The sequence below is a fragment of the Mustela putorius genome, unplaced genomic scaffold (assembly GCF_011764305.1).
Source record: "Mustela putorius furo isolate JIRA1106 unplaced genomic scaffold, ASM1176430v1.1 tig00003845_pilon_pilon_pilon, whole genome shotgun sequence".
Classification (NCBI taxonomy): Eukaryota; Metazoa; Chordata; class Mammalia; order Carnivora; family Mustelidae; genus Mustela; species Mustela putorius.
In genome coordinates, this window is record NW_025421998.1 from 590,594 (window position 1) to 617,912 (window position 27,319).

General features: G+C 39.6%; 1 protein-coding gene across 3 annotated transcripts in view; it reads right to left on the reverse strand.

The window, feature by feature from the left end:
* Positions 1-27,319, reverse strand: part of VPS41 (VPS41 subunit of HOPS complex) — a 176,702-nt gene that overhangs the window by 130,076 nt on the left and 19,307 nt on the right. For all 3 annotated transcript variants that reach the window (XM_004739346.3, XM_013059254.2, XM_013059251.2), the window contains exons 3-4: positions 8,731-8,838; positions 2,295-2,372 (exon numbers count right to left, since the gene is read on the reverse strand). In XM_004739346.3, the coding sequence (XP_004739403.1) occupies positions 2,295-2,372; positions 8,731-8,838 (186 nt within the window). The remainder of the gene's footprint in view (positions 1-2,294; positions 2,373-8,730; positions 8,839-27,319) is intronic.

The window sequence follows — 27,319 nt, forward strand, 5'->3', positions numbered from 1 at the left end:
GCCAGGGTGTCCTGAAAAACCTTTCTACAGAAGACTATCAAATTCTTTGATAAACAAAATACCATCAGAATGTTTTCCTCTCCTGCCAGAAAAAATAAGAAAAAAGGTAAGTGGGCAGGCAAGGCTCCAGAGAACTTATTTTTGAAGATGTCACATGGGCAGATTGAAAAAAAAAAGGAAAAAGGGGTGGGCAAATTTAGGGAGGATGATACCATAACTTACTGCAAGAGGACATGGGATATACTTGACATAAAACTGACATCAGAAAGAATATAAGTGAAGGGTTATACTGTGTAGACAAAGACTGAATGAATGAATGAGTGACCAAAGACACGAATAAACTCCTACAACATTTGTCTTGGTTTCTCCTTTGGCAATGGAGTCAGCAGACAGGTAAGTGAACCTCAGTAATGAAGCACTGCAATTTCTTTTTTTTTTTTTTTTTTTAAAGATTTTATTTATTTATTTGACAGAGAGAGAGATCACAAATAGGCAGAGAGACAGACAGAGAGATGAGGAGAAGCAGGCTCCCTGCTGAGCAGAGAGCCCTATGCGGGACTCGATCCCAGGCCCCTGGGATCATGACCTGAGCCGAAAGCAGAGGCTTAACCCACTGAGCCACCCAGGCGCTCCAGCACTGCAATTTCTATACAATATTCAGAGGACATTTTTAGAAACAGAGTTGTCACATAATCCTCTACCTAGAGCAGGAAGTTCAAGAGAACAGACAGGTGAGATTTTACTGGGTTGTTTTTTGTTTGTTGTTTTTGTTTTGTTTTGTTTTAATGGTGAGGAGCTACAGGTAACACCGCGAAAAAGAACTCTTCCCAGCATCAGCTACACGTCTGAATAGATGGCAACTGAAAGAACACACATTTAAGTCACCAAGATGGGTGTCCGGGACGTAGATGGAGGTCCAATATATATTCCTCTTGTCTGAAAGATGCTGAAGCAAAACAAGAACCTGCAATTTGCCTGATGTATTAGTACGATTCATGCGCGTTAAGTCCCTTCCTGGACTGTTCCCAAGATTCTGTCAACATTTAGCGGTTCAGTTTCTTTTAAGTAAAACGAAGCAACCTACTTCTTTCCTACACAATGTGCCAGCTTCAGAAACTGTGGTCTCCTTTATAAACTATACCAACCCCTTGTAATAGATCTTTCAACAAGTGCTGATGTAATACCTGTCCCTAATATGAGTGTCCTGCTCACTCCGAATGTTCACACACACGCAACCACAGATGCTCCTGAACCTTTCAAGGAACATCTCAAACACCATAACCAAGCTTTAAATTCCACATTTTCTTCATCCTCAGTGATTCCAAATCACAACCAAAAAATTAAAAAGCTTAGCTCTTCACTTTCAATCAACAGAATCCCCCAAAAATCCAAGCACCAAAACATTCACATAAAAATTAGCTTTCTCTATTTAGATGAGATAAACTGAACCAGCAAGGTGATCAATCTTCCATCACACTTGGGATCTAGAGAAGACAGTGGGGCACATACTTACAACTGACGAAATGAGGGAGCTTCACACTTTAAGGATTTCACAACTTCCCCTGTATATGTAAATTAGGACCAGTATTCACTAATAAAAGCAGTACTTTTTCTTTTAGTATTATAATTCCCCTAGATATTCCACACTGTTCTATTTTGAAAAGAACACATGTAGAAATATTTTAAATACTTCATTTAAAGTCAAATGGATGACCATAATAAAGTCTTTTATTTATTTAACTAAAAAAAACTATTTAACTTTAATTTATTTAACAAAGAATTATAATTCAACAGATTTTTTTTTTAAAGATTTTATTTATTTATTTGACAGACAGAGATCACAAGTAGGCAGAGAGGCAGGCAGAGAGAGAGAGAGAGGGAAGCAGGCTTCCTGCGGAGCAGGGAGCCCGATGCGGGGCTCGATCCCAGGACCCTGAGATCATGACCCGAGCCGAAGGCAGCAGCCCAAACCACTGAGGCACCCAGGCGCCCCTAATTCAACAGATTTATAAAAATAAATTTTTAAATGGGGTTTATATATAAAGGTACAAAGTCAAAATATAAAATGTATATATATGCTTATTTATGTATTTATAAACCTCTTTCGTTTTACATTCACATTTATAATTTTTAGCATATACTATAAAATTCAGAGTTACACTCTAAGCACTCTGATTGAATTGATAAAGGCCCTTTCTTTAGATTATTACAACAAACTGCTAAAGTTAATATTGTAAAGCATAAATTTTCAGTACAAAGTCTAATTCATACATTATTTGATACTGTATACTTACTACATCAAACTTCTGAGTGATGTTCCCCTGGATATCAAGTAAATAAACCTTGCCATAATGGGTGCCCAGTGCCAAAAACTGCAAGAGGAACAGAGGGGTCAGTTTATTAATGTACATTAATACACATTTAGTAATCAAACCATTTTCAAAGTCAAGACCGAAGGCATAAGCCATGAGCAACGCCTTGCAAGGGATGCACTCCTTGGAGAAGGCTTGATTCCGGCTTCAGGGAAATGACAGAGCAGGGCCTACTTTATTGTGAGAGTGCAAGTCGGCTGTCAGAATGACTCATGAGTACCCTCATCTGCTGACAACTAATGGTGTGGATGCAGTCCGTACACAATGCCTGATGGACTGAGGCTGCAGATTCCAGTGCAGCTGGGAAAATACGACCAACCTATGGTTGAGCTCCAAGTCAGAAGGGAATGATTAACCCCCGTGTAATTTATGGCAAATGTGTAAATCTGTGCTATCATTTAAGTTGAACAAATATATATACATGCAAAAATGCCAAAGTATGTATTTTTTTTTAAAGAAAGGAAAATCTAAGTCATGCTGAGAGATGAAAAAGCTTGGAAGTATTCATATTATCAGTTAGCATTTAGATGCCGCTATAAAAATTAATGTACAATACTGAGTGTAAATGTTTATATTCTAATGCAAAAAAAAAATCCTTTTCTGTCACAAAATAACTGCTGAGCTACATACTTATTTTACAGTATGAAAGAGTTCATACCTCCCACTGTTCCTTTAATTCTTTGAACTAACCCTAAACAAACATGGAGAAACTTTAGGACTACTTGAAATATGACATGAGATTTTTCTTCTTTTTTACTTCTTGTGGCATTACTCAAATAGTTCCAAATTCTATGTATTTCATTGCATGGGAGCATGCTTCATTGCAACCTATAATGAAATGCTCAAATTTACAGGCACTACTAAGCGTTTCAGTCAAGCAGCACAATCTTTATAAAAATAACCTTACAGAAAGTCAAGATTTAAAAGGATTTTATCAAAATGGAATTGCTTAAAATGAAATTTCAGTTCAGGCACTTAAAATATGAAGGTACATTAAAGAGAAGTCACAAAAAGGGAAAGAAGGGGTTCATTAGAAATTCATCCCCTGCAATGCCTTTCACTCCTGCAAGGTTGCCTTTTTTCAGGAAGAAAAAAGTCCCCCGGGTAAAAAAATCAATACTGGTTAATAAAACATCAGGTGTGCAGACATAACTAGGTATGACGATTCTAGCGCACAGGCCTGCCTGAATGCACCGGGTGCCACGCCGATTACTCATCCAGGGCAGACAGCAAACCTGCTGGAAACGGGAAGCCTAGGCCCCATGAAGGAAGGGGCAAGAGGTAATTCTAGGGGGAAATTAGTCTGAATATTTAAATCAAACCGGGACCCAAAGCAAAAAAAACATTCTAATGTTGCATTCAAAGCAAAAGAACATTCTAATCAGAAACAGAGGACTCAGATGGCTCAGATGGTTGTAATTTTCTTTTGACAGTGACACTGACAATGTCTGAATTTTAAAAAAGAAAAGAAACCTGCATAATACTAACTAAAAACAAATACTCTGCCTCTTTCTGAGGCTATGATAAAACAATGTGTCTTAAAAGCTCACCACACCCCAAGTATTCAACAGTATTGATTCTCCTCATAAATACTGCATTTAGTTTGTTAGAAAAGTAAAGGGGCTTGGATCCTAAAGGTGCTTCAGTACTGGGTGATTCTCCAATGCCTCTGTGAAGGCCATTCTTGAGCTTCCAGTGACACTTTATTTTATCAGAAGTTTCAAAGGTTCTATGCAGAGTACCCAAATATTAATTCCTTCCTTTTCCCTTTTTTGAAATTAGGAAAGAAAACATAAAGTAATTATTTTGAATTTATAGTTTCAACCTGAAACTGTAATTACTTCACTTCTGAACAAAAAAATCTAGTGGTTTCAGGGTGCATGGGTAGCTCAGTCAGTTAAGTGTCCAACTCCTGACTTTGACTCAGGTCATGATCTTCGCAGGGATGTGAGATCCATGTGGCAGGTGTGGAGCCTGCTTAAGATTCTCCTTCCTGGGGTGTCTGGGAGCCTCAGTGCCTTTGGCTCAGGTCATGATCTCAGGGTCCTGGGATCGAGACCCACATAGGCTCTTTGCTCAGCAGGGAGCCTGTTTCCCCCTCTCTCGCCTCCTGCCTCTCTGCCTACTTGTGATCTCTCTCTCTGTCAAATTGAAGGGGAAAAAAAGGAAAAAGATTCTCCTTCCTTCTGCCCTTCCCTGCCCCAAAGTTAAAATTAAAATTAAAAAATGCAGTGGTTTCTATGACAAGCTACCTTTTGTTTACTAAAACGTTTCATCATTTGGATTAAATTGTTGCTGCTGCCTTTTCAAAATAAATAACTTCACTGCTCTTTAAAAAAAAGTCTGATAAGGCAAGTGTATAGGTCTTAGAAAATTTATTTAACTACTGAAATTATTGATGCTTTCACCTGCTAGTGTTTTTGATAACTCGAAAATTCAACAAAAAAATGCAAAATTGGCCACAAATCACAAAAGTATATTTAAATCCTTTGAAATGCGACTCTTTGTAGCCATTAAAAGCCTTGAGCTTTTGTAAGTATTAATTTTTTTTTAACCTGAGGACACTTAAAATCTTGGATGGAGAAAGAGTAAGCATAATTTAATCAACCTCCTTCATGTTTACTTACAGAAACTTGACTCCTTTTAATAAACTACCAGATGGATGTCCAATCCTTCTGCCCCATCCCATCCACTGGCATAATGGCTTCTACTTTTATCGAGTGGACTTTGTGTAAGTAAACAAGAGGAACAAGTGACAAGCTTTGGACACCACAAAGGAAACAAGTAGGAGTACATTTCCTATGTGATTAGCTATATAGTGTCATCTATACTCTCCCCATGGCATTTTACAGTATTCAAAACATCAGAGCAGGGAGTGTCTTTAACTACACATGAGAAACTAAGTCCCGGGAGTTGATGTGACTTCCCTGGAAATGGTCAATCAGTGGCAGAGAGAAGGCCGGAATTAAGAGCCAAAATACTCTCCATTGGATCAGAAGCCTCATAAATAGAAACATGGGCATCAGATTAGGAGCGTGTGTTCTACAAGTCAGCACTGATTACAGTTCCCACTGTCAGAAGGCTCCTTGACCGAGTTGGTTTAACTATGGTGTTAATAAAGTTTGATCTCTTGGCAGGCAAACTGTTCTCCTTTTTATCCATTCAGAGGTTCAACCATATATGCTCAGATAAAAAGCAGGTATAATGGTATAATAAAGGAGACAGATTAGAAAGACTGGCAGCATCTCTAAGACCCTACGGAACATGGCCAATATCAGCTATGCTTAACTCTGAAGGAGGAGTTAGACAGCGGACCCAGAGGCAGACAGTCTTGTAGTAAAGACCATTTTCAAGCAGAACGGATACAACTTGCTCAAAGGTATGGAATCACATAAAATCACACAGGACAAAGTTAAGAAATAACAAGTGGTTATACATGGCAGCGGCATCCAGTTTGTGCCCAGGGAAAGAGACAAGTGATGAGCCTGGAAGGTTGGTTAATAGGAAACATCTGAATATTTGTGGAGATGAAAGGTAGAAGAGGAAAAGGGTATGGGAGAGGCTGTCCAAATCATGAAACACCAGGAAAACAATCAAGAATTCTAGGAAGAATTACATGATCTGATCTGACCCTCTGGAAGATGACTTTAATAGAAAGAAACAGAAATAGAAAGAAATAGAAAGCTGTGGCTGGACCAGAGTGAAAGCAAATCTGTAGGAGAGCAGACTGCCTGGCAAGGTGTGTGTTAGTTCTGGGAGAAATGACAAGTGCCTGAACTGAAAGATGAGGGCTCAGGATGGAAGTGGGCTCAAGCAGGTGAGATGGGAGAAGGGACATTACGAGTAAATATAGCCATGTGTTGCTACCAGAACACCACCCAAGCAGAAAAAAGTGGGAAGACAGAAAGCCAATTGCAGGAGAGGGCAAGATCGTAGGGGGCCTTACACACCACAGTAAGGAGCTTAGACTTTATGTAGCAGATGGTGAAAATCACACTAGGATTTTAAACCTGTATTTTCAACACATCATCCTGGCAACCAGGTGGCAGAAGGCTGTAAAGCAGAAAAGTGAGAGGTCTGTGAGTGCAGGCAGGGGAAGTGAGAAAATCATCAGGGCTTAGGAATGACTGGGCAGAAGCAAAGGAAAGTCAGCTTTGGCTCAGGTGACAAGAGACTGTGATGCCACCAAACAGGATAGAGATCAAAAACAGAAGAGAGATTAGAGATGGAAAAGAAGATGCATTATTATGGGTGTGCTGAGTTTCAGGTACAAACAGAACAAAAGTAAAAACTGTTCAAGAGGCACGGGGATAGAGCAGCACACTACTCTGGGGAGGTGTCAGTGTGTAGGTCATCACAGAAATTATGACATTTAAAATAAAGAAAAGTACAAACTAAACAGAAATGTGGACAATGGACCAAATCCTGGGAATAACAACACGTGAAGGAAAGGTGGAGGGAAGGAAAAAGTGAAAGAACGAGAAGGGAATCATAGCAATGATCAAGAGAATAATGAAAGAATGGTGCCACGATAAAAAGGCTTTAAGAAAGCTTCTCTCAGCCTCTGTGTAGAACAAAGGTCAGATCCACACTTCTGAAAGCAGCAAAATATCTGTCAGCTGGGGAAAGGACAGATAAAATGTGGTATGTCCATACAACGGAATATTATTCGACAACAAAAAGGAGTGAAGTACTGATCCAGGCTACATGACCCATGAACCTCAAAAACATGACGCTAAGAAGCCAGACACAAGAAATCAACGTATGACTTCATGTCTATGCAATATCCAAGATGGGCAAATCCACAGACACAGAAGGAGATACATGGTGATGTGGGGCTAGGGTTAGCATCACTAGTGGTGGGGGGTGAGTGAGATGTGGTGCAGATCAACAGTAGACAAAAAGACCTCTGAATGGGAAGAATGCCTCTGTGGGGAAGGCTGGGAATGGATCCAGATGAGACGGGAAAGGGGTCAGGAGCTGAGGCTTCAAGCCTGAGAGATTCGATTTTCTTAATTATAAGGAAATGGCATCCTCAGAGTGAAGGGATGGTGGCTGAAAAGACAGACTAAGGACTAATGAAACTGATGAAACACAAATCTGCGACAGTGTTTGTAGTGGCTTGAGGGGGATAACAAAGAACAGGGACGTAAGTGAACTGAATATACAGGTAGAAAGCAAAGCTAGTTGACCGCCTGACAGAGATAAGAAATTAAACAAAGAACCAATTCAAGATCAGAGCTCCCTACAGTCACAGAATGGGGTTAGTAGTAAAATTAACACAAGGGCTTGAAGGATAAGAGGAGTCACCAGAGAGTGCACTGGAAGATCCTCAAATTCCAGGTATGGATGCCGTCCAGATGTGGCCTTACTGGTGGAGAGCAGAGACAAGGCAGAGGTAAAGGTCTGCAAGGACAGCAAGGCCTTTCTTCAGTGAGTGAAGCAAAGCACAGAGGAATTTGGGACATGACAGCAATGGGAGCAGGAAGATGGCAACCATGGGAAGGGGCAGTACAACCTAACAAGAGGTGCCCCGAAGAAGGGGGTTTCTGAGGAAGCAAGAGCAAACAAGCATTCTATTAACATGCTGAGTGTATACAAAAATCTGTTTGCAGCAGAACGAGTCCTGAAAGAAAAAGGAAGGGTAGAGGCAAGGAGGAGGATGAGGCAACACCGCTGGTAACACACGATAAAGCCAGGAGATGGATCAGACTTGGGGGCTTGCCTCACTTGTGGGGTCCATGGGGAAGAAGAGGGCAATGGTTCAAATGGCCCAGTCTCCAGCACTCTACTTACAACACATTTTATTTTGGTCTAAGAATAGACTAAGGGTGCTGTATAGCACTTAGCTTGGACTCAGATTTTGTGGGGGCTTTGTTATGGCAAGGATTAAAATGTGGAATATATGAATTCACTCACAGGTCATATAAGTAATCATTTGGGGCCTTTCTACTGATTCCTAACACCTCCAATGTAATCTCTTCTTCACTTATGAAAAGCACTGAGTGCTACACCATTTCCAATCTTAACTCTTCCGAACTCTACGACTTATGGTTTGAGGAATTTAAAGTGATGGAGTTGCCAAGAACTACTTGCTATAAATCTTTCACATCTATCTAAATTCTATTTGATACACCCTTGCATTATGGGGAGGGGTGTCTGTGTGTGCAAATACATACATAGAATGTTTTGGTTGTCGTTTTCATTTTTTTGTTGGAGAGGAAAAAGAAAGGAAGAGTAGAAGGGAGACACAATTACTGAGCCACCATCAAGAGCACGAGGATTCCACAGTATAAATCTTATAATCTCTTATAAGAGAAACACCTTACAGAAGAATCCTCTGGAAGGGCTACCTTACCTTGTCATGGACTGTCATGCAGCTAGCTGCATCCTTCTGAAGGATTTCTGTTACCCCATTGGAAAGCCTTTCATACTTCAATTTGGGCTCCTCTTCACTCTCTTCTTCCTGTCCAAAGAGCCGAGAAAATGACAGCCATCACAGATTCATTTGAAATAGTCAGACTCAAAACACATTTCTTATGGGGAACCCAGAGAGGACTTCCTCCATGACTGTCAATAACTACAACTACAGCTCAAGGTTAAGATCGTCATGTTTCATTTTTCCTACTGGGTGTATCAGCTGCTACAACTTCACCAGCAGAATACATTCAAAGGTTGAAAACAGAAGGGTACGTTCTTACTGCTGACAGAATTCAACTTTGGTATATTAGAATAAATACAAAACTATCTGACCACATAAGCCAATAAAAGATGTGAGGGCTGGAGGCTTAAGTGGGTAGGAGAAGAATAAATGAAACAAGATGGGATTGGGAGGGAGACAAACCATAAGTGACTCTTAATCTCACAAAACAAACTGAGGGTTGCCGGGGGGAGGGGGTTTGGGAGAAGGGGTTGGGATTATGGACATTGGGGAGGGCATGTGATTTGGTGAGTGCTGTGAAGTGTGTAAACCTGGTGATTCACAGACCTGTACCCCTGGGGATAAAAATATATGTTTATAAAAAATAAAAAAATTAAAAAAAAAAAAAAAGATGTGAGGGCAAAATACTTCTCAGTTTGACCTCATGGGCATAAAACACTCCCAGCAGGGAGAAAGGAATACATAAAACTCCAAAGACATGGATTTTGTATTTCAAGACTATAAATATTTTTGTCAGATTTCAGAATATTTCATTTTAGTTAGAAAAACATAATTATAAAATCAAAGAAAGGAAATTGGAAATTTTTTTTTAATTTTTTTTTTAAGATTTTATTTATTTATTTGACAGACAGAGATCACAAGTAGGCAGAGAGGCAGGCAGAGAGAGAGGAGGAAGCAGGCTCCCTGCTGAGCAGAGAGCCCGATGTGGGGCTCGATCCCAGGACCCTGAGATCATGACCTGAGCCGAAGGCAGCGGCTTAACCCACTGAGCCACCCAGGCGCCCGGAAATTGGAAATTTTATATACAACAAAATGTATTTGTACCTTCAGATAAAAATATTTTAATATTTACTTTCCAAAACTGATAATCCATGATCATTTGTGTTTGTTAGAAAATGTATTTACTTTCATTTGAATAAATCTAATGCATAAAAATTTCTTTTTCTTAAGTGCTCCACATCACTTGGCATCAGGGAAATACAAATCAAAACCACAATGAGATACCACCTCACACCAGTCAGAAAGGCTAAAATTAACAAGTCAGGAAGTGACACATGTTGGAGAGGATGTGGAGAAAGGGGAACCCTCCTACACTGCTGGTAGGAATGCAAGCTGGTACAGCCACTCTGGAAAACAGCATGGAGGTTCCTCAAAAAGTTGAAAATAGAGCTATCCTACGGCCCAGTAATTGCACTACTGGGTGTTTACCCTAAAGATACAAATTTAGTGATCTGAAGGGGCATGTGCACCTGAATGTTTATAGCAGCAATGTCCACAATAGCCAGACTGTGAAAAGAACCTAGATGTCCACCACAGAGGAATGGATAAGGAAGATGTGGTACAATTCCACAGTAATGGAATACTCTACAGCCATCAAAAGAAACGAAGTCTTGCCACTTGCAACGACAAGTGGAACTAGAGGGTATTATGCTGAGTGAAATAACTCAATCAGAGAAAGACAATTATCATATGATCTCCCTGATATGAGGAATTTGAGAGGCAAAGTGGGGGACTTGAGGGGTAGGGAAGGAAAAAATGAAACAAGATGGGATTGGGAGGGAGACAAACCATAAGAGACTCTTAACCTCACAAAACAAACTGAGGGTTGCCGGGGGGAGGAGGGTAGTGAGAAGGTGGTTGGGTTATGGACATGGGGGAGGGTATGTCCTATGGTGAGTGCTGTGAAGTGTGTAAGCCTGACAATTCACAGACCTGTACCCCTGGGGCTAATAATACATTATATGTTAATAAGAAAAAATTAAAAAAAAAAAAGAAGGAAAAATACTTGAAAAAATATTCTTTTTCTTAAATGTATTTAAATTTTTTAATCATTTGTATGCATTATTACTAACTTTGTATGTTCAACCTCACTGCTGATACAGCATACCTTATGATATCCCTAATCCTCACAGTTACGGAGTAAAATTAGGAACCTATATTGACTATGATGGTTCTGAATTAAATCAAGGATAATTATAAAAATTATTACAATGACTCAGAAAAAGATGTTATTTTACTGTATCAATATGTGAAAAGAAACCATAAAATGTGCATGCACCTTCAACTGTGACAGGATAAAGCAGGCAAAAATAAAAGTTCACACACATAATCTACTCACTGACATTCTCTTAAAAAGTAATTGTATATGTGGCGCCTGGGTTCCTTAGTTGGTTAGACGGGCTGCCTTCAGCTCAGGTCATGATTCTAGGGTTCTGGGATTGAACCCTGCACTGGGCTCGCTGCTCAGCAGAGAGCCTCTTCTCTCTCTTTCTCTCTGCCTGTCGCTCTGCTTACTTGTGCTCTCTATCTCTCTGTCAAGTAAATAAATAAAATTTTAAAAACAAAAATTGTGTAGTCTTCATTTCCCAGCTAACATTAAAGTAGTATGGGGCACACCAATACTCCCACCCAGAAAAACCAGAAAGCTTTAACAAAATACATAGCAACAGTCAAAGGCATCTGTGAAAGGGCTGCTGAAGCCACTACCTGAGCTAGAAGGACCAAGACTCCAAGGTGGTGGAGAAACCGGAGAAAGCAAGGGGAGGTGAACTGCCAAGCGCCAGCCATTCTTCCTGGAGGTATTTACTAATTTGGAGTGTAGGACAAGAGGCTGAGAATCCAAGCTCTGCCTTGGAAGATGGCCATTGCTGAGGGTAGGAAAAGCAGCAAACCTTCTGGTACTCATAGGGCTCAAGTAACAAAACTGGAAGCTTGAGGGGCTAAGATCCCAGTGGAGGAGAGAGGCATACAAGTAAGCTTGCTACACACTACTTCTCCCCATAAGACAACCACCAATTTCAAAACCAACATGAGACAAGAGGGTAAAAAGCTAAACAGAAAGCCTCAAAAATGCAAACCAGCTGCCTTGGTGTGCTGAGAAGATAAGAAACAGATTGCAGGAATTACCAACAAATGAAGTCCTGATGAATACCACAAGCTAATTGGAACTCCTGGTCCCAACGGGATACACAAAAAAGTGCTTACCAAAACTTCAATCTGTCTCAGACTCAGTTCAACCCCTGACTAGATTAAGGTATGTATGTATCCCCCAACCTACCTGTCCAAAGGACAGGGTGACTCCTGAGAGAAAGAAAACTTTTTGGAATATAAAAACTACTCGGGCCTCTACTATTTTCATTTATGTTACTGGGAATAAAAAATTATAAAATCAATTAAAAAAATCACCAGAGATGCCACAGGACAGGACCAAGTAACTAAAAGTCAAGGAGGAAAAAAAGACCATAAAAACAGACCCATGGGTGACCTGGAGTTAGCAAAAGGGGCTTTAATATGACTATGATTCATCTGTTAAAAAAAAAAAAAAAAAGAAGAAGAAGACAGATGAAAGGATAGCAGTTTTCAACAGGGAATTGTAATCTGTTAAAAAGATTCAAATGGAAATTTTAAAAGTGAGAAATGTCACTGAAACTAAGAACGCAACAGATGGCTTAGCAGAAGACAGGATTAGTGAAGTGTAAAACAGGTCAAAAAATATCCAAAGGGAAGCCAGAGTAGAAAAAACGGATGAAAAATACAGAATAGGAGATATGTGGAATACAGGGAAAAGGGCTAACATTTTTATTTTTAGTTAAAGTCCCAGAAAAATAAGAAAAATGGCAGGGGGAAAAGCAGAAATAACATTTAAAGAGGTTAACAACTGAGAATTTCCTAAAACTGACAGACATCAAGGCAGGAATTTAAGAAGCTTTGTAATCCCATGCAAGATAAATACGAAGAAAATAACACCTAGGTACATCACAGTAAAAATAAGTGAAAGAAAAACGACTTGTAGAGTAGTTAAATGCTGGGCCTGGTGAAGATTATGACTGACAGGACACACCAGGCAGAGATGCAAACTCAAATGTCAAGAGAAATCTTTGCCTCTGGGGCACAGAACTGTATCATCTCATGGAAAGGAGGATATTCAAACATCATGAAAAAGACTTAATATCAGATCCCACCACTCTCTTGACTTTAGAAAAACAAACACTGGAGAGTTAAATGTAATTATTCCATTTTAAAGATTTTTAGTACAATGATGACCAGAAATTTTAACTTTACCAAGACACATACACAAAGCCAAAATTAAAACTGTTATGAATGGCCTAAAGTTAAGGACTTGTACAACACACTACCCAATCGCCTATGAAAATGAGGCTACACATCACAACAGGAAATGAGGCTACAAAAGCCTTCACAATTTCTATGCCTACAAATAACTATGAACTGTGTGATCAATAGGAAATGTTTAAAAATATATTTAGCGGGCGCCTGGGTGGCTCAGTGGGTTAAAGCCTCTGCCTTCGGCTCAGGTCACGATCTCAGGGTCCTGGGATCGAGCCCCACATCGGGCTCTCTGCTCAGCAGGGAGTCTGCTTCCTCCTCTCTCTCTGCCTGCCTCTCTGCCTACTTGTGATCTCTGTCTGTCAAATAAATAATTAAATAAAATCTTTAAAAAATATTTAGCAGATGCATTAGTTATCTATTGCTGCATAACATATTATGCCAAAGTTTGCTGATTTAAAACAATAAATGTATTATTTTTGTTTTATTTATTCATATTTATATAAATTTATTTTATTTATTCATATTTATATAAATTATTTCTTCATATTTATATAAATAAATATAAATAAATAATATTTATTCATATTAAATATGAATTTAATAGTTCTGTGGGTAAGCAATACAGGACTGGCTTAGGTGGGTGGTTCGGACTTAAGGTCTCTCACAGGGTTGCAGGCAAGATGTCTGCTGAGGCTGCAGCCATCTGAACACGTGACTGGGGTTAGGGTATCTGCTTCCACAATGGCTCACTCAAATGTGGCCAAGCTGGTGCTGCATGTTGGCAAGGGGCTTCAGTTCCTCACTTCACTGACCTGTCTGGGTTGCTAGAGTGTCCGCAGGACATGGAAAATGAAGTCCCCTGAAGTGAGTGATCCAAAAGCAAGCAAAGTTGAATATGACGTAGCCTAAGAGGTCACACTTCTGCAATATTCTACTGATCATACAGGTCAGCCACGATTGAGTGTGGGAGAGGGGGTCACAAGAGCAGGGGTAATAGGTGAAGATCACTGGGGGTCACTGTGCAGGCTAGCTACAAAAGTAATAAAATTAAGAGCAATAAAGATGGTTTGAAACATCAGTAGGGGCACCTGAGTGGCTCAGTTGGTTAAGCATGCGCCTTCAGCTCAGATTATGATCCCAGGGCCCAGGGATCAAGCCTCACATCAGGCTCCCTGCTCAGTGGTGGGGGTCTGCTTCTCCCTTTCCACCCCACCGCTACTCAGGCTTTTGCGCTTCCTCTCTCTCAAATAAATAAAATCTTTGAATAAAATCAATATTCCGTGCCTTTTATGAGCTGTCAAATTTATTTCCCCAGTATATACCAGCTATCAGTTGTTTATTTAGTAAGAGTATTAAAAATCAAACTTTCCAAGAATAACTTTAAAAACAGTGACAGAAGGGAGTATAATAGGCATGGTTATCTAAAAGACCTATACTACTTGGGGTATCTGGGTGGCTCAGTTGGTTAAGCATCTGATTCTTGAGCTCAGCTCAGGTCTTGATCTCAGAGTTGTGAGTTCGAGCCCCACATCGGGCTCTACATTAAAACAAACAAACAAACAACCACCCACCTATATTTCTTTAAAAAGATAACTGACGATAACCAACCCCAGAAGCCATCGTATGTCAAAACTGACTTGTTAAAATAGCTAATTAATTACATCTAAAAAAACCTCCAAAAAAGGAAAATTACAAAAAGCAACAAATAAACTCTTCTACTTATGTACCTACAAGCAACAAATAGAAATCCTTACAAAGTTAACATTAAATGTGGCAAAGATGACGTGTGCCTTCTGAAGTAAATGTGTTAAATACAAACTGAATCCTGAATGCTGGTCTTTATAATAAGATGCCACATGTTGCTCGAGTCTGGACATCAAATGTGCATCCAATGTGAAAAGTTAATTCTAGCCTCTTGACTGTTTTGCATAAAAGCACTCATCCACAGACCATTAGATAAAGTTACTGTAAATAAGGTTTGCCTGTCTTATTTATAAGTGAAAACCAAATAATTTCTCTCACATAAATATACAAAAATAAATACTTTCGCAACACAGCTCACTGAAGCATTCGTGCTAGGCTTCAAAACCCATAAATAAAATGAAAACTCTGATATTACGCAGTTGATGTAGCATTTCATGCCCTTCTGACAGGTATCTTTTATGTTAAGTTAAAAAGCAGGCTAAAGGTGAGTTTTTAAGGCTTTTTTTTTTCTGCTTGCTGTAAACAAAGAAAATGGAAAATGATTCAAAAATACAATTCATGGAAGCTATTCCACTGCCGCAGACTATATATCACATTTTAAATAATTTTTTTCAAACCAAGCAGATTCAATATAGTTTCACCTTTAAAAAAATTAAGCAGAAAGAAAGGTTTTTGTGCAGTTTTAATTTCTATGGAAAACAACCCAGTGTTAATAAAAGGCAATCAATAATTTTTGTTAAATTTTAATAATCTTGCAAAGCTACAAATAAAACCATCAACAGTCTGAGTTGAGATGACAGTTAACTGCGTTTCTATGACAACCTAGTGGAATAGTACAAGTCTTGACTTGCAGCTAAGCGAAGATATGAACAGAGTGACATTTACCCATACAAGAAAAATTTGCAGCTTTCCTTTAAAAGGAATCAATTCTTCAACTAACATGGATTTTCACTAAGTGTAAGGTACTTTTAATTAAAGACAAGTCCTTTAAACCATCCTATGTAGGATTCTAAAACACTACCTGAAAATAAATTTTGTATCACAGTCATTCCTACAGGGCTTGTACTTAAAAGCAAAAAAATTATTTTTGTGGATAACAGATGAGGGCAATTAAAGATTTCTGCCTGAAAAACTATTTAGTAATTTGTTACTAACACTGTAGGGTCAATTTTCATGGCAGAAGTCCTATCACCTAAGTCAGATGTGCACACCCAAAAGAATATTGCACTTTTCACCTAATAATTTAAAATTCATGTACAAGAAAAACTTTTTTGGTGTTTATAACCAATTTTTCAACCTCTTTTAACTTTCTCCACATCTTTCACACACCAGTACATTTTATATACCAATGTTACAGTCCAGAGGAGGATCTGAATTTTACTTTTAAAAAATATGTGTCATATGTATATATTCAGGGAGTTAAATGGAAAGATCATTACACTTTTTTATTGTTACTCTTAATATGGAAGTTAGAATTTTATTTCTGGATACTATTTCTTTATTAAAATGCACTGGTTTTTTTTTGTTATTGCTGTTGTTGTTCTGTTTCTTTTCCCCCCCAAAATAAAATACCAGAAAAACTGAAAAGGAGGGGTGAACTATCTTATAAGATCCAAGTAAAGCCAGTGGAAAATATGATCACGTGAGCACTCCCTGACAAATTACAACCTTTCTCTACCAAGATGGCCTCCAGCTTCACCTATGAGAAAGACCTCAGCTGAACATTCAGAAATTATGATAAGATGAGTGGTTTACTGGGCCTCATGTCACCATCGCATCTGACAAGGAGCAAATCCAAAGCCAGATACAATAGGAACACTATAAACATTAAAAAAAAAAAAAAAGTAATTGTTTAAAAAAAAAATGCAGTCTGAACTTCCAGGGTAAAAAACTGAGTGTTAATAAAAAGCAAAAGAATCATCAACCATGGGTATGAAGGTATAAAAGAAAAGCCAAAACATTCTCTATAGAATTCTAATTCGCTTAAGGGGAACTGAAATATTCAAAACTGGTAGACTCCCTTGTGAGTTTGATACTAAAAAAACCTACTGAAATCTAGTTTCAGAATATCTGAATTACAGAAATTCCATATTTTAAAAAATTTTCATTCTTTACAAATAATTCACTTTTGATTTTGTTGCTGTTATTATTTGTTGTTTGGGATATAGCATGACATGGAACTTGATCTCACTACCCTGAGATCATGACCGGAGCCAGAATCAAGAGTTGAACACTTGACTGACTAAGCCACCAAGCACCCCCAAATAATTCACTTTGAAAGAAGTCCCATGACATACTGAAATCTTTTGTAATCACTATTCAATAGAGAAGACACAGGGAGAAGAGAAAAAAAAAAGTTGAGTCAAATACAAATAAAAATTTTTTTAAAAGCACAAATTCAAACTCTACCGTAAGTCAATCAAAACACGTAATTTAAATCTCAAAAACATGACTAACAAATTTTTAAGAAACAGACTTATTCTATTGACTACAACAAGGGTATTATCAACAAAGTCAAGAACTATACATTTTATTGTGTTAAGTACATGTATTTGAAACTACAATGTTATCAGTAAACATATATGGATATGCATGCACATTACAGGACATCCCCAAATACGTCATGTCAATCTTGAACGTTACACTAAAGAATAAAAGAGATCTATGGTGAGAAAAACCTGCATAAAGTCCCTGATGAACATATGAACATAAGATTCACAACTAATCAAGGACTAATGATTCCAATTAGCCCTGTTTTGCTTACCACCCCTGCTCAAATGAATGCTACCTCCTTAAAAGGGCAAATGCAACCATTAATTATTGTAGGCTAGAGTTCTTTTACAGAAAATAATTTTCTTCACACAAAAAGATGGCTGGTAGGAAAGACAGCTTTATATATCCTTCCAAAGTGTCAAAACATATCAAGAAAACTACATAAATAAGTGAAAGAGTAACTTCTGGTTTCCATTAATAACACAAGGTATTATAGCTGCCTCAATGACCAAACTTTTTAAGAAAGTGACATGGAGATAATGGAATTCATCCACAATAAAACAACTGTGGTCAAAGCTCCCAGGATGCCTTTCCATCAGACTGGTGACAGATAAGCAATTACATTCTTATATGAATGCAAATCATGTTAAATTTTGACTTTCAAGCAATACTGCTATTACAGAAAACATATTAACCAAAGAAAGCAGCTGAAATTAGAGCTGATAAATATAATCTAGATGGGTCCACTTTTTCATACAGATAATTTACGATGAGTCTATTCATATCTATATATTTAATTTTTTAAAAAGAACTTACTTATTTATTTCTCAGAGAGAGAGAGATTACAAGTAGGCAGAGGGTCAGGCAGAGAGAGAGGGGGAAACAGGCTCCCCGCTGAGCAGAGAGCCTGATGCGGGGCTTGATGCCAGCACCCTGAGATCATGACCTGAGCTGAAGGCAGAGGCTTAACCCATTGAGCCACCCAGGTGCCCCTAATTTAATTTAATTTAATTTTAGAGAGAGAGGAAACGAGAGAGGAAGAGAGAGGGAGAGCAAGAATCTTATTAAACAGGCTCCACACCCAGAGCGGAACCTGACATAGGACTCGATCTCATAACCCTAAGATCAAGACCTGAGCTAAAACCAAGAGTCAGATGCTTAACTGAGCCACCTAGGCACCACCATATCCATATATTTCTAAAAACATAAAATACATATGGTTAAATAAGGGGTTCTCAAACCAAGGGTAATTTTATCCCCATAACACATTTATTTGGCAATGCCTAGAGACATTTTTGTTGTCATGACTGAGTGGAAGGAGAAGATGCTGTTGGCATCACGTAAGTACAGGCCAGAGAGGATGCTAAACATCCTACAATACACAGGGTTATCTTCCAAAACAAAAATTATCCTGAGAAAAATGGCAACAGTCCCAAGATTAAGATGCTGGGTTAAATAAATTTCATAAGATTAAATGTTCTAAGGACATTAAAATCTGTTTTCAAAGACCTTTAATAACAAAGGGAAGTATCGAACAAGCTTCTGTTGGTGGGGGGAAATCAGAAGGATAAGCAGCAAAATAGTGACCTTCCTAAACCTCAGTTTCTTCATCTGTCCACTCGGGGAAAGAGCACGACCCACATCATAGGGTTGATGCAGCCATTACAGAAAATAACAAATAATCAGTACTGCGAGTTATTGCCAATATTTTCTATACTTTCAAAGGTAAACATGTATTACATTTATTATAGAAATAAATGCTGTTTTTGAAGCCATTGTTCAATCTTCTAAAAAGTCTACCTACTGAACTAAGATTCTTATCTTTTAAAGCTGCTTTCCTTACCATAACACTTTTGAGTAGAAGAGTGAGAAAAAGTTGAACCTCTAATAATTGAAGAGCTCTACTTAAGATTCACAGGCTATGCAGTCTTCATAAACCCTGGTCTCTCCTCTGCCCTATAGCATCAGAATTTCATGTTCAATTCAAGGCGGAAAAAAATAAGGTGAAAGTTCCCATGCCCTGAGCCACATACCATAAACAGGATCAACTCCCATCATTTATTTTATATTGGGAAAGCGATAAGAATATATAGAGGAGGGGGGGGACGGAAAAAGCAAATAAGCTTTTCATTTCCTTCTAGCCATATGGAATAACCTCACCAATCTTCAAGGTATGCCATTCAGGTGGACAATTTCCGCCACTAAAGCCAACATAACCCTCTTTTCCTTTCTTCCCAATATCCCCTGGTGATCACAAGATCCTGAGAAGCAGGGTTTATGCCTTTTCATTGTTCTGAACTTCACCTAACAAAACTGTGGGTACCTAATAAAGACCAGTGAAAACAAAAGTACGCGATACCAACAGACTGAGTTTAGTAAGAAGCTTTTCTAAGACATTCTCATTTGGATTTCCACACAGGAAAATCCAAATCATAAGCTATCAGCCAAAAGGAACTGCAGAGATCACCTAAACTACGTGTTATTTTATAGACACAGTGGGGGGTGGGGTGGAAGGAGCCTGGGAGCTGGAGGCACTAAATAGAGGGAAGAGAGTAGCTCTTCCAAAACAGCAGAAATCAGAATTATGAATGTGCAGAAAATAAGCTCTACCTCCTAATTACAAGAGCTGATAGAGACCTTACAAACTCAATTTTCATGAACAACTTACATTTATAATTTATGTTTATCTATAAACATATAATTTATAATTTATATGGACAAGAAAGATGCTCCAGTCCCTGAGATTATTTTACATTTTAGAGGAGATTAAATATTTCTCAAACATCTTTCAATTGCACACTCCATATTCCAGATGCAAAGAAGCACCCGGCTGGTCCCCCCACCGAAGTCACTGACGGCGTCCCAAAACTTTCCACTAAGAAAAAAATAAAGATGAAAACCTAAAGTAGCAGTAACAATTAAGACAAAGTGTTAACAAGAATCAAGGAGAGACTAATACATTCAAGCATACATTCAAGTAATGGGAGTTCATGACACCCCTTGATTTGCTTCACGCAAATACAATCTGAACAAAAGTCAAAAGCTGCTTTTGCCCACCCACCAACCCTCCCGTGCCCGTGACCCAGAGCCTGTCCTACTCGACCAGATGCCCAACTCAACCACATGTCCCTTAGGGACTGTCTTCTCCAGAAGGAGGGAACTTTCTGCAACTCTTCCCACTATTTCCTGATGCCTGCACTTTCGGCCCCAGCCTCCATCTGTCCACACCCTCCTCCTACCGGCAGAGACCAAAAGCCACTGACATGTGACAGGGCATTACTGATGGTCTGACAGTCCCAGCAGTTAAGTACTGTAGGACCAAGAGAACACTGGTAGCAGGAAGGGGGGCAGTGCGGGGAAACAGAGAACACTCAGAAAGGTCAAAGGAAGAATGCAACAGTAAACCAGAAAATAGAATCATTAATAAGCTCAAGGGCTAGCACTTTTTAAAGACAAATAACATAAGGTAACCACAGAATACACTGAGAAAATAAGTCATCCCAGTACTGCCCATCTCCTGCAGAAGGAGATCTGGCCTAGACTGTTTCTGTGCGTTCTATTAAAAACCCTCAAACAGAAAGTCCCTAAGCTATTTAAACTGCCCTATAATAGGGAAATAATAAAAACCTCCCAGTTCATTTTGAAAAGGCGGTAGGGGCGCCTGCGTGGCTCTGTTGGTTAAAGGGCGGACTCTTCATTTCCCCACAGGTCGTGAGACTGAGCCCTACATTGTGCTCTGTGCTCAGCGGAGTCTTGAGTCTCTCCCCACTCCTGTCCCTCTCCCCATTTGCACACACACGCTCTCTCAAATTAAAAAAAAAAAAAAAAAAAAAAATCTTAAAAAAAAAAAAAAGTGGCATAACCCTGACACGAAAATTCCCAAACATCAAAAAGGAGGAAAAAACAGTTCAGTCACATCAGGTCAGAACTTAAATGTAAAAAATTCTAAACAGAACATCATAAATTAAAGTCCCGCATGTATTAATAGAAAACTTCTAAGATCAAATATCACAGAAATGCAAAGACTATTCAGTCTGATCCATAAAAAATGTGACTTCATCATTTGAGAGGCCAAAGAAAAACAGAAGAACCAAAATGGCAGATACTAAAAGAGCATTTATAAAGTTCAACCCTCATTTCCGCTATTTCCGATTCTTTAAACAACAAAAAACTTCCAGTAAGTAAAAAGGTTTCTTTCTTGAAAAGCTCAGTTGAACATTTGAAATCAAAAGCCAACATGACACTTAACAATGAAGAGAAACAAGAGGAAACTCATTGGTGTCTATTATCGATTTATTTTTCAAAACTAATTTAGGGCACCTGGGTGGCTTAGTTGTTAGGCGTCTGCCTTCAGCTCAGGTCATGATCCTGACCCTCCTGATCCTGCTTCTCCCTCTCCCAACTTCCCCTGCTTGTGTTCCTGCTCTTGCTGTCTCTCTGTCAAATAAATAAAATCTTAAACAAACAAACAAAAAACCAAAAACTGATTTGGAAGTTTTAGTCAAGGTAAAAGACAAGACAATGGAAAACAATGTATCATTGTTGAGGGTCTTAATTAAAGATGACAGGACTACAGGGAAAGAACAAAACTTAAGGTTTGTGATGATTAATCTTGTGTCAACCTGACTGGGCCATGGAATGCCCAGATATTTGCCGGTCATTACTCCAGGTGTATCTATGAGGAATTAACATTTAAATTGCTAGACTGATTAAAGCAGACTGTCATTCCCAATATGCGTGGGCTTCATCCAATCAGTTGAAGGCCTGAATAGAACAAAAAGGCTGACGCTCTAGAGTAGTAAGAGAGTTTTTCTGCCTGACTGCCTTCAAACCGGGCAGCTTTTTTTCCCCAGTATTCAAATCGGAAGTGAAACACAGGCTCTTTCTTGGTGTCGAGCCTGTGAAACCACTGGCTCTCCTAGGTCTCCAGTTTGCTGACTTACCCTGCAGATGTGGGGACTTGCCAGTTCCATAATCACATGAGCCAATTCCTTCTAACAAATCTCTCTCTCAGATCCCACTGACCTCTCTCAGATTTATTCTCACTCTCTCAGAGGCTACTGGTTCTGTTTCTCTACAGAACGCTGCCTGATACACAACATAGCTCCTGCCAAGACAGAGAACCTGCATGGGCTGCTGGCCTCTTAAGTCCAAATGAGCCCCGAAGGCAGTATAAAAGGAGAGAGCAATTCCAGAACTTAACAGCCCCAAGTGAGAAACTGTGCAGGCAACTGGAATCATTGGGAAGGCGGAGCTGTTTAGACACAGCACTCACCCTCTGAGGTTTTGCTACCCATTCACTAGAGAAATGGGCAGCAACAGCTCTGCCCCTGACTGGTGAGCACTAAGGAGCTACACTCACTCCTCAACCCTAACCCTAACTCTTCTTCTGTCCTTCCCCTATGAAATGGAGATTAACTCTTCTCAGTGCTGCTCCCTCCAGTAGATCTGCCTCACGGGCACTTTATAAGGACTCAACACTCATAGCACAAATTCCCACACTGAAACACATTTTTCAAGGAAGCATTCAAAGAGAAAAAAAAAAATCTAAAGGAGGCTGTAAGAGATATGAAAAATAAATAATGAGAAATGAGAAAAATCTTGGTAAAGTTCACTAATGTCATTTAAAAAAAAAAAAAAAAGATGGGAGAAAAGGAGAGAAAATTACCCAAATCTAATTACCTCCTAGTTTTACAGTACTTCAAAAAATGAAGATACATTACTTTTGATTTTGCCACATCATTAAGAAAATGTTTTCAACACATCCAAGTGTGAATATTGTTATTAGGGAACAAAGAGGGAATGCTATGGTGTCTACTGGAAGTCTGCAAATACCCGAAGTAACTAACCCTTAAAAGTTGGAGGAGGCCCAGTAAAGAATCTCGACTCAGAAGGCACTTTAATGCCAAAGAAATGAAGCAAACTACTCCATACCATTTACACAGAGTTTTATTCAGGGTAACTTACGGATAGGAGCAATGGTGGGAGGCAGAAAAACGATCCAGAGCACTACATTGCTACTATTCTCCACCACATACTCTCCACCTAAGCCTGGACCTCAATCCACAGTTTTTATAGAGTGAGGGGCATGGTAGTGAGATCATAGATCATAGGGTAGTTACATAAAGTGACACCACCAGAGGGTCCGTACTAGTTATCTACAGTGGTGCCACCTGTGCACCAGCGGATCCCTACTAGTTGTCCAGAGTATTACAACCCATACACCAGAGGGTCTGTCCTAGTTATCTAGAGTGGCGCCACCTGTGCACCAGAGGATCCCTACTAGTCATCTAGAGTGGCGCCACCTGTGCACCAGAGAGTCCCTACTAGTCATCTAGAGTGGTGCACCCTGGCGCCCCTGCAAGCCAGAGGAGAGAACATCTTGAACATCTTGGAGTCAGTGGTGTCAGCACTCCTACACCATCACAGACCAAATATGTCAAAGGCGCCCCCGATCACTGATGGAAATGATGACAACAGCCTAAAACCTTTAGCTTCATCAAAGGTTTCCTCTCATCTCTTTTGATACTATTTTCGGGGATTTATTTAATTCACTGAGGTCTTTGGAGAAAACAATCATATTCTAAAAGTAAAGAATGATAGTAACGCAGACACCTATGAATCTTTATACTTAAAAACGGTTGTACTAAAACTGAAATAGCTCATGGAAGAAAAGAAATCTGTAGATTTTAGGAATTAGTTTTGTTACAGCATTTCTTGAGTCTTCAGAGAAAGGAATGTTTTCAAGTCCTGACAGTAGAATCAGGTTCTAATTGCCAAGTGCAATGATTATATAAACAACATTCTTGGACCAGTATCAGAAGAGACACACATGTTTTTATAAACACAGCTCCCAAAAGTATCAGCAGTTTCATTTCAACTGTTTTCTGTGCTGAATGAAAAGTGCTAAGGGAATAAGATCATCCAATCACATTATTTACTGTATTTGTTTCCTGTGGCTGCTGTAACAAATTACCATACTCAGTGGCTTAGAACAACACAAGTTTGGTGTCTTACAGTCCAATACAGATATCACTGGGCAAAAATCAATACACAGAAGGGCTGCATTCCTCTGGAGGCTCTAGGGGAGAATAGGTTTCCTCAACTTTTCCAGCTCCTAGATACCACCTGCATTCATTCGCTGTGGGCCCCCTCCTTTCTGTACCCTCAAAGCCAAAAAAGGTGGGTCAAGTTCTTCCCACATCACATCACTCTGGCCTCCGCTGCCTCTCTCATCCACTTGTGGAGATTCTTGTGACTACAGTGTTCCCACCTGGATTATCCAGAACAATCTCCCTTTTTTTTTTTTTAAAGATTTATTTATTTATTTATTTGACAGGCAGAGATCACAAGCAGGCAGAGAGGCAGGCAGAGAGCAAGGAGGAAGCAGGCTCCCTGCTGAGCAGGGAACCCGATGTGGGACTCGATCCCAAGACCCTGGGATCATGACCTGAGCTGAAGGCAGAGGCTTTAACCCGCTGAGCCACCCAGGTGCCCCCAATCTCCCTATTTTATAGTCAGTTGATTAGCAACCTTAATTCCATCTGCCACCTTAATTTCTCTTGCCGTGTAACACAACACAGGCACGGGTTCCAGGGATTAGGACACAGACATCTTTGAGGACCATTACTCTGCCTACCGTTATTCTGCCTGCTACTGTGAGAGGATAAAAATAATAGTGGGTATGGAGCTGGATGCCCTCAAGCCAAAACTAAAAGACAGTTCTCACTTGCTTGTCCCTAAATTAAACCATGATCCTTTTGATGACACAGCATGGGATAAAACAGTTCTCAGCTTGAGTCAGGAGGTCCTTGATATCCATTTTTGATAAAGGGATCTCTTAAAGTCCTGGTTTTATAATTTCCAAATTAAGAACAGAAAGTTTCATATAACTGTCATATATATATGAACTATAACCAGTTTCATGTAACTGTTCTAAGGATTTGTAAAATCAATTCATTTATTCATTCACAAGCAGCTCTGCTGGTGAGACCCCAGGGACAGGGGCCAAGCCCTCATGAACAAACCTGGCACTGAAGTGGTATAAAAATAACAAAGCAGGGACGCCTGGGTGGCTCAGTTGGTTAAGCGGCTGCCTTCGGCTCAGGTCATGATTCCAGCATCCTGGGATCGAGTCCCACATCGGGCTCCTTGCTTGGCTGGGAGCCTGCTTCTCCCTCTGCCTCTGCCTGCTGCTCTCTCTGCCTGTGTTCTCTCTCTTTCTCTCTCTGACAAATAAATAAATAAAATCTTTAAAAAAAGAAAAAATAATAACAAAGCAGTGGCAGCAGCATGTTTAATGAATGCTTTCTAATGACTGGCCAAGTGCTAAAGACACATTATCTCCCTTAACAGCCACTCTACATTATAAGCATTCAACATGTCACCATTTTGAGACAGGCAGTACAAGAATTTCTGAGAGCACGAAAGACATTCTGCCAACCCAGTCTCTCTTGAGCCCATACCAGTCCAGGCCCCACATCATCCCCACCGCCATGAGCCACCACAACTGCTCCTATATGGATGGCCAATGGCCTCACCTTCATAAATTCAAGGGCAAGTCTCTAAAGTTGCTCTTATTATTCCTTTCCATGGTATTTGGCACAGCTGGCCATGCCCTTCTTCCTGAGATGCATTCCTCCTTTGGCTTCTTGGACACCACTCTCATTTGCTTTCTTCCTAACTCATTAGCTACTTCTTCTCAGGGCCCTTTGCTGATTTCCCTTCATCTACCAGATCTCAAAAATACTGTAGTAACCCTTAACAGGCCTCAGGTTTCTCATTTATCTGACCTCAGACCCTAAATGAGTTTTAAACTCATCCAGTTTCATGGTTTTAAACACCATCTAAATGCTGACTCAAAAATTCTTAATCCTATGGGGCACCTGTGTGGCTCAGCCCGTTAAGCATCTGCCTTCGTTTGGCTCAGGTCATGATCCAGTGCTGGGATCGAGCCCCGAATTGGGCTCCCTGCTCAGGAGGAGCCTGCTTCTCTCTCTACCCCTGTCCCTCACTCCTCCTTGTGCACACGTGCACGCTCTCTCTTTCAAATAAAATCTTAACAACAACAAAAAATTCTTATCTCTAGCCCAGACCTGCACTAGTCTTCTTTATCCAACTACATACTTGAAATTTCCACTTGGATGCCTAATTGACATCTCCAACTTAAAAGAGCCAAAATGGAACTTCTGAAATACCCCACCAACACCTTGCCCTGAGCACCAAAACCAGCACGAGCCGGTCTCATCCCATCTTAGTTCACAACTCCGCCTTTCTAGTTGTTTACCCTTGATTCCTCTCTTCCACTTATAGCCCCGGGTCCTAGTCAAGAAATCTACTGGGTCTACTTCAGAAACTACCCTAAGTCCTTCCTCACCTCCAGCTAGAGCTCTGCCAAAGCCTCATAACTAGTCTTGCTGCTCCCTACTTGCTGTCCAAGACTTTTTTCAAAGAGCATCCAGAGCGCTCTCACTAAAATGACAGCCTCCAATGGCTTCCCAGCTTACTCAGGGTAGAAACCAAGTCCATAAATTGGTTTATAGGCTCTTTGTTTTAGCCATTCACTAATTCATTTCCTAACATTCACCCCCACTCGCATCCTCAAAGACGTCCAGCAACCCTACGTGAAGGTGTTGTGTTTGCTCTTCTTATTACCCACAAAATCTTTATCCCATGTATTTAGTCAAATGTCAAATTTGTGGCCCTCCCTGAGCACCCAGGATGAAACAGCACCTCGGCCCACTCCACAATCCCTTAATCCAATGTTATTTTTATCCACAACATTTATTACCACCAAATATGTAAGTTTTTATTTACTGTCTGCCTCCTTCATAAAATACTGGCACAGCCTAGCACCCACAAGGTAAAAGTACCCAATAAATATTTGCCAAATAAGTAAAATGATCAATCAATCAGTCTATCTTGGACTGCCTAAAATAATTTCTCTCCTAGGTAGTTGAAATTATAAACTCTGTTCAAAAATATATCATACCAGAGTCATGTTCATCTTTTAAATCTCTAA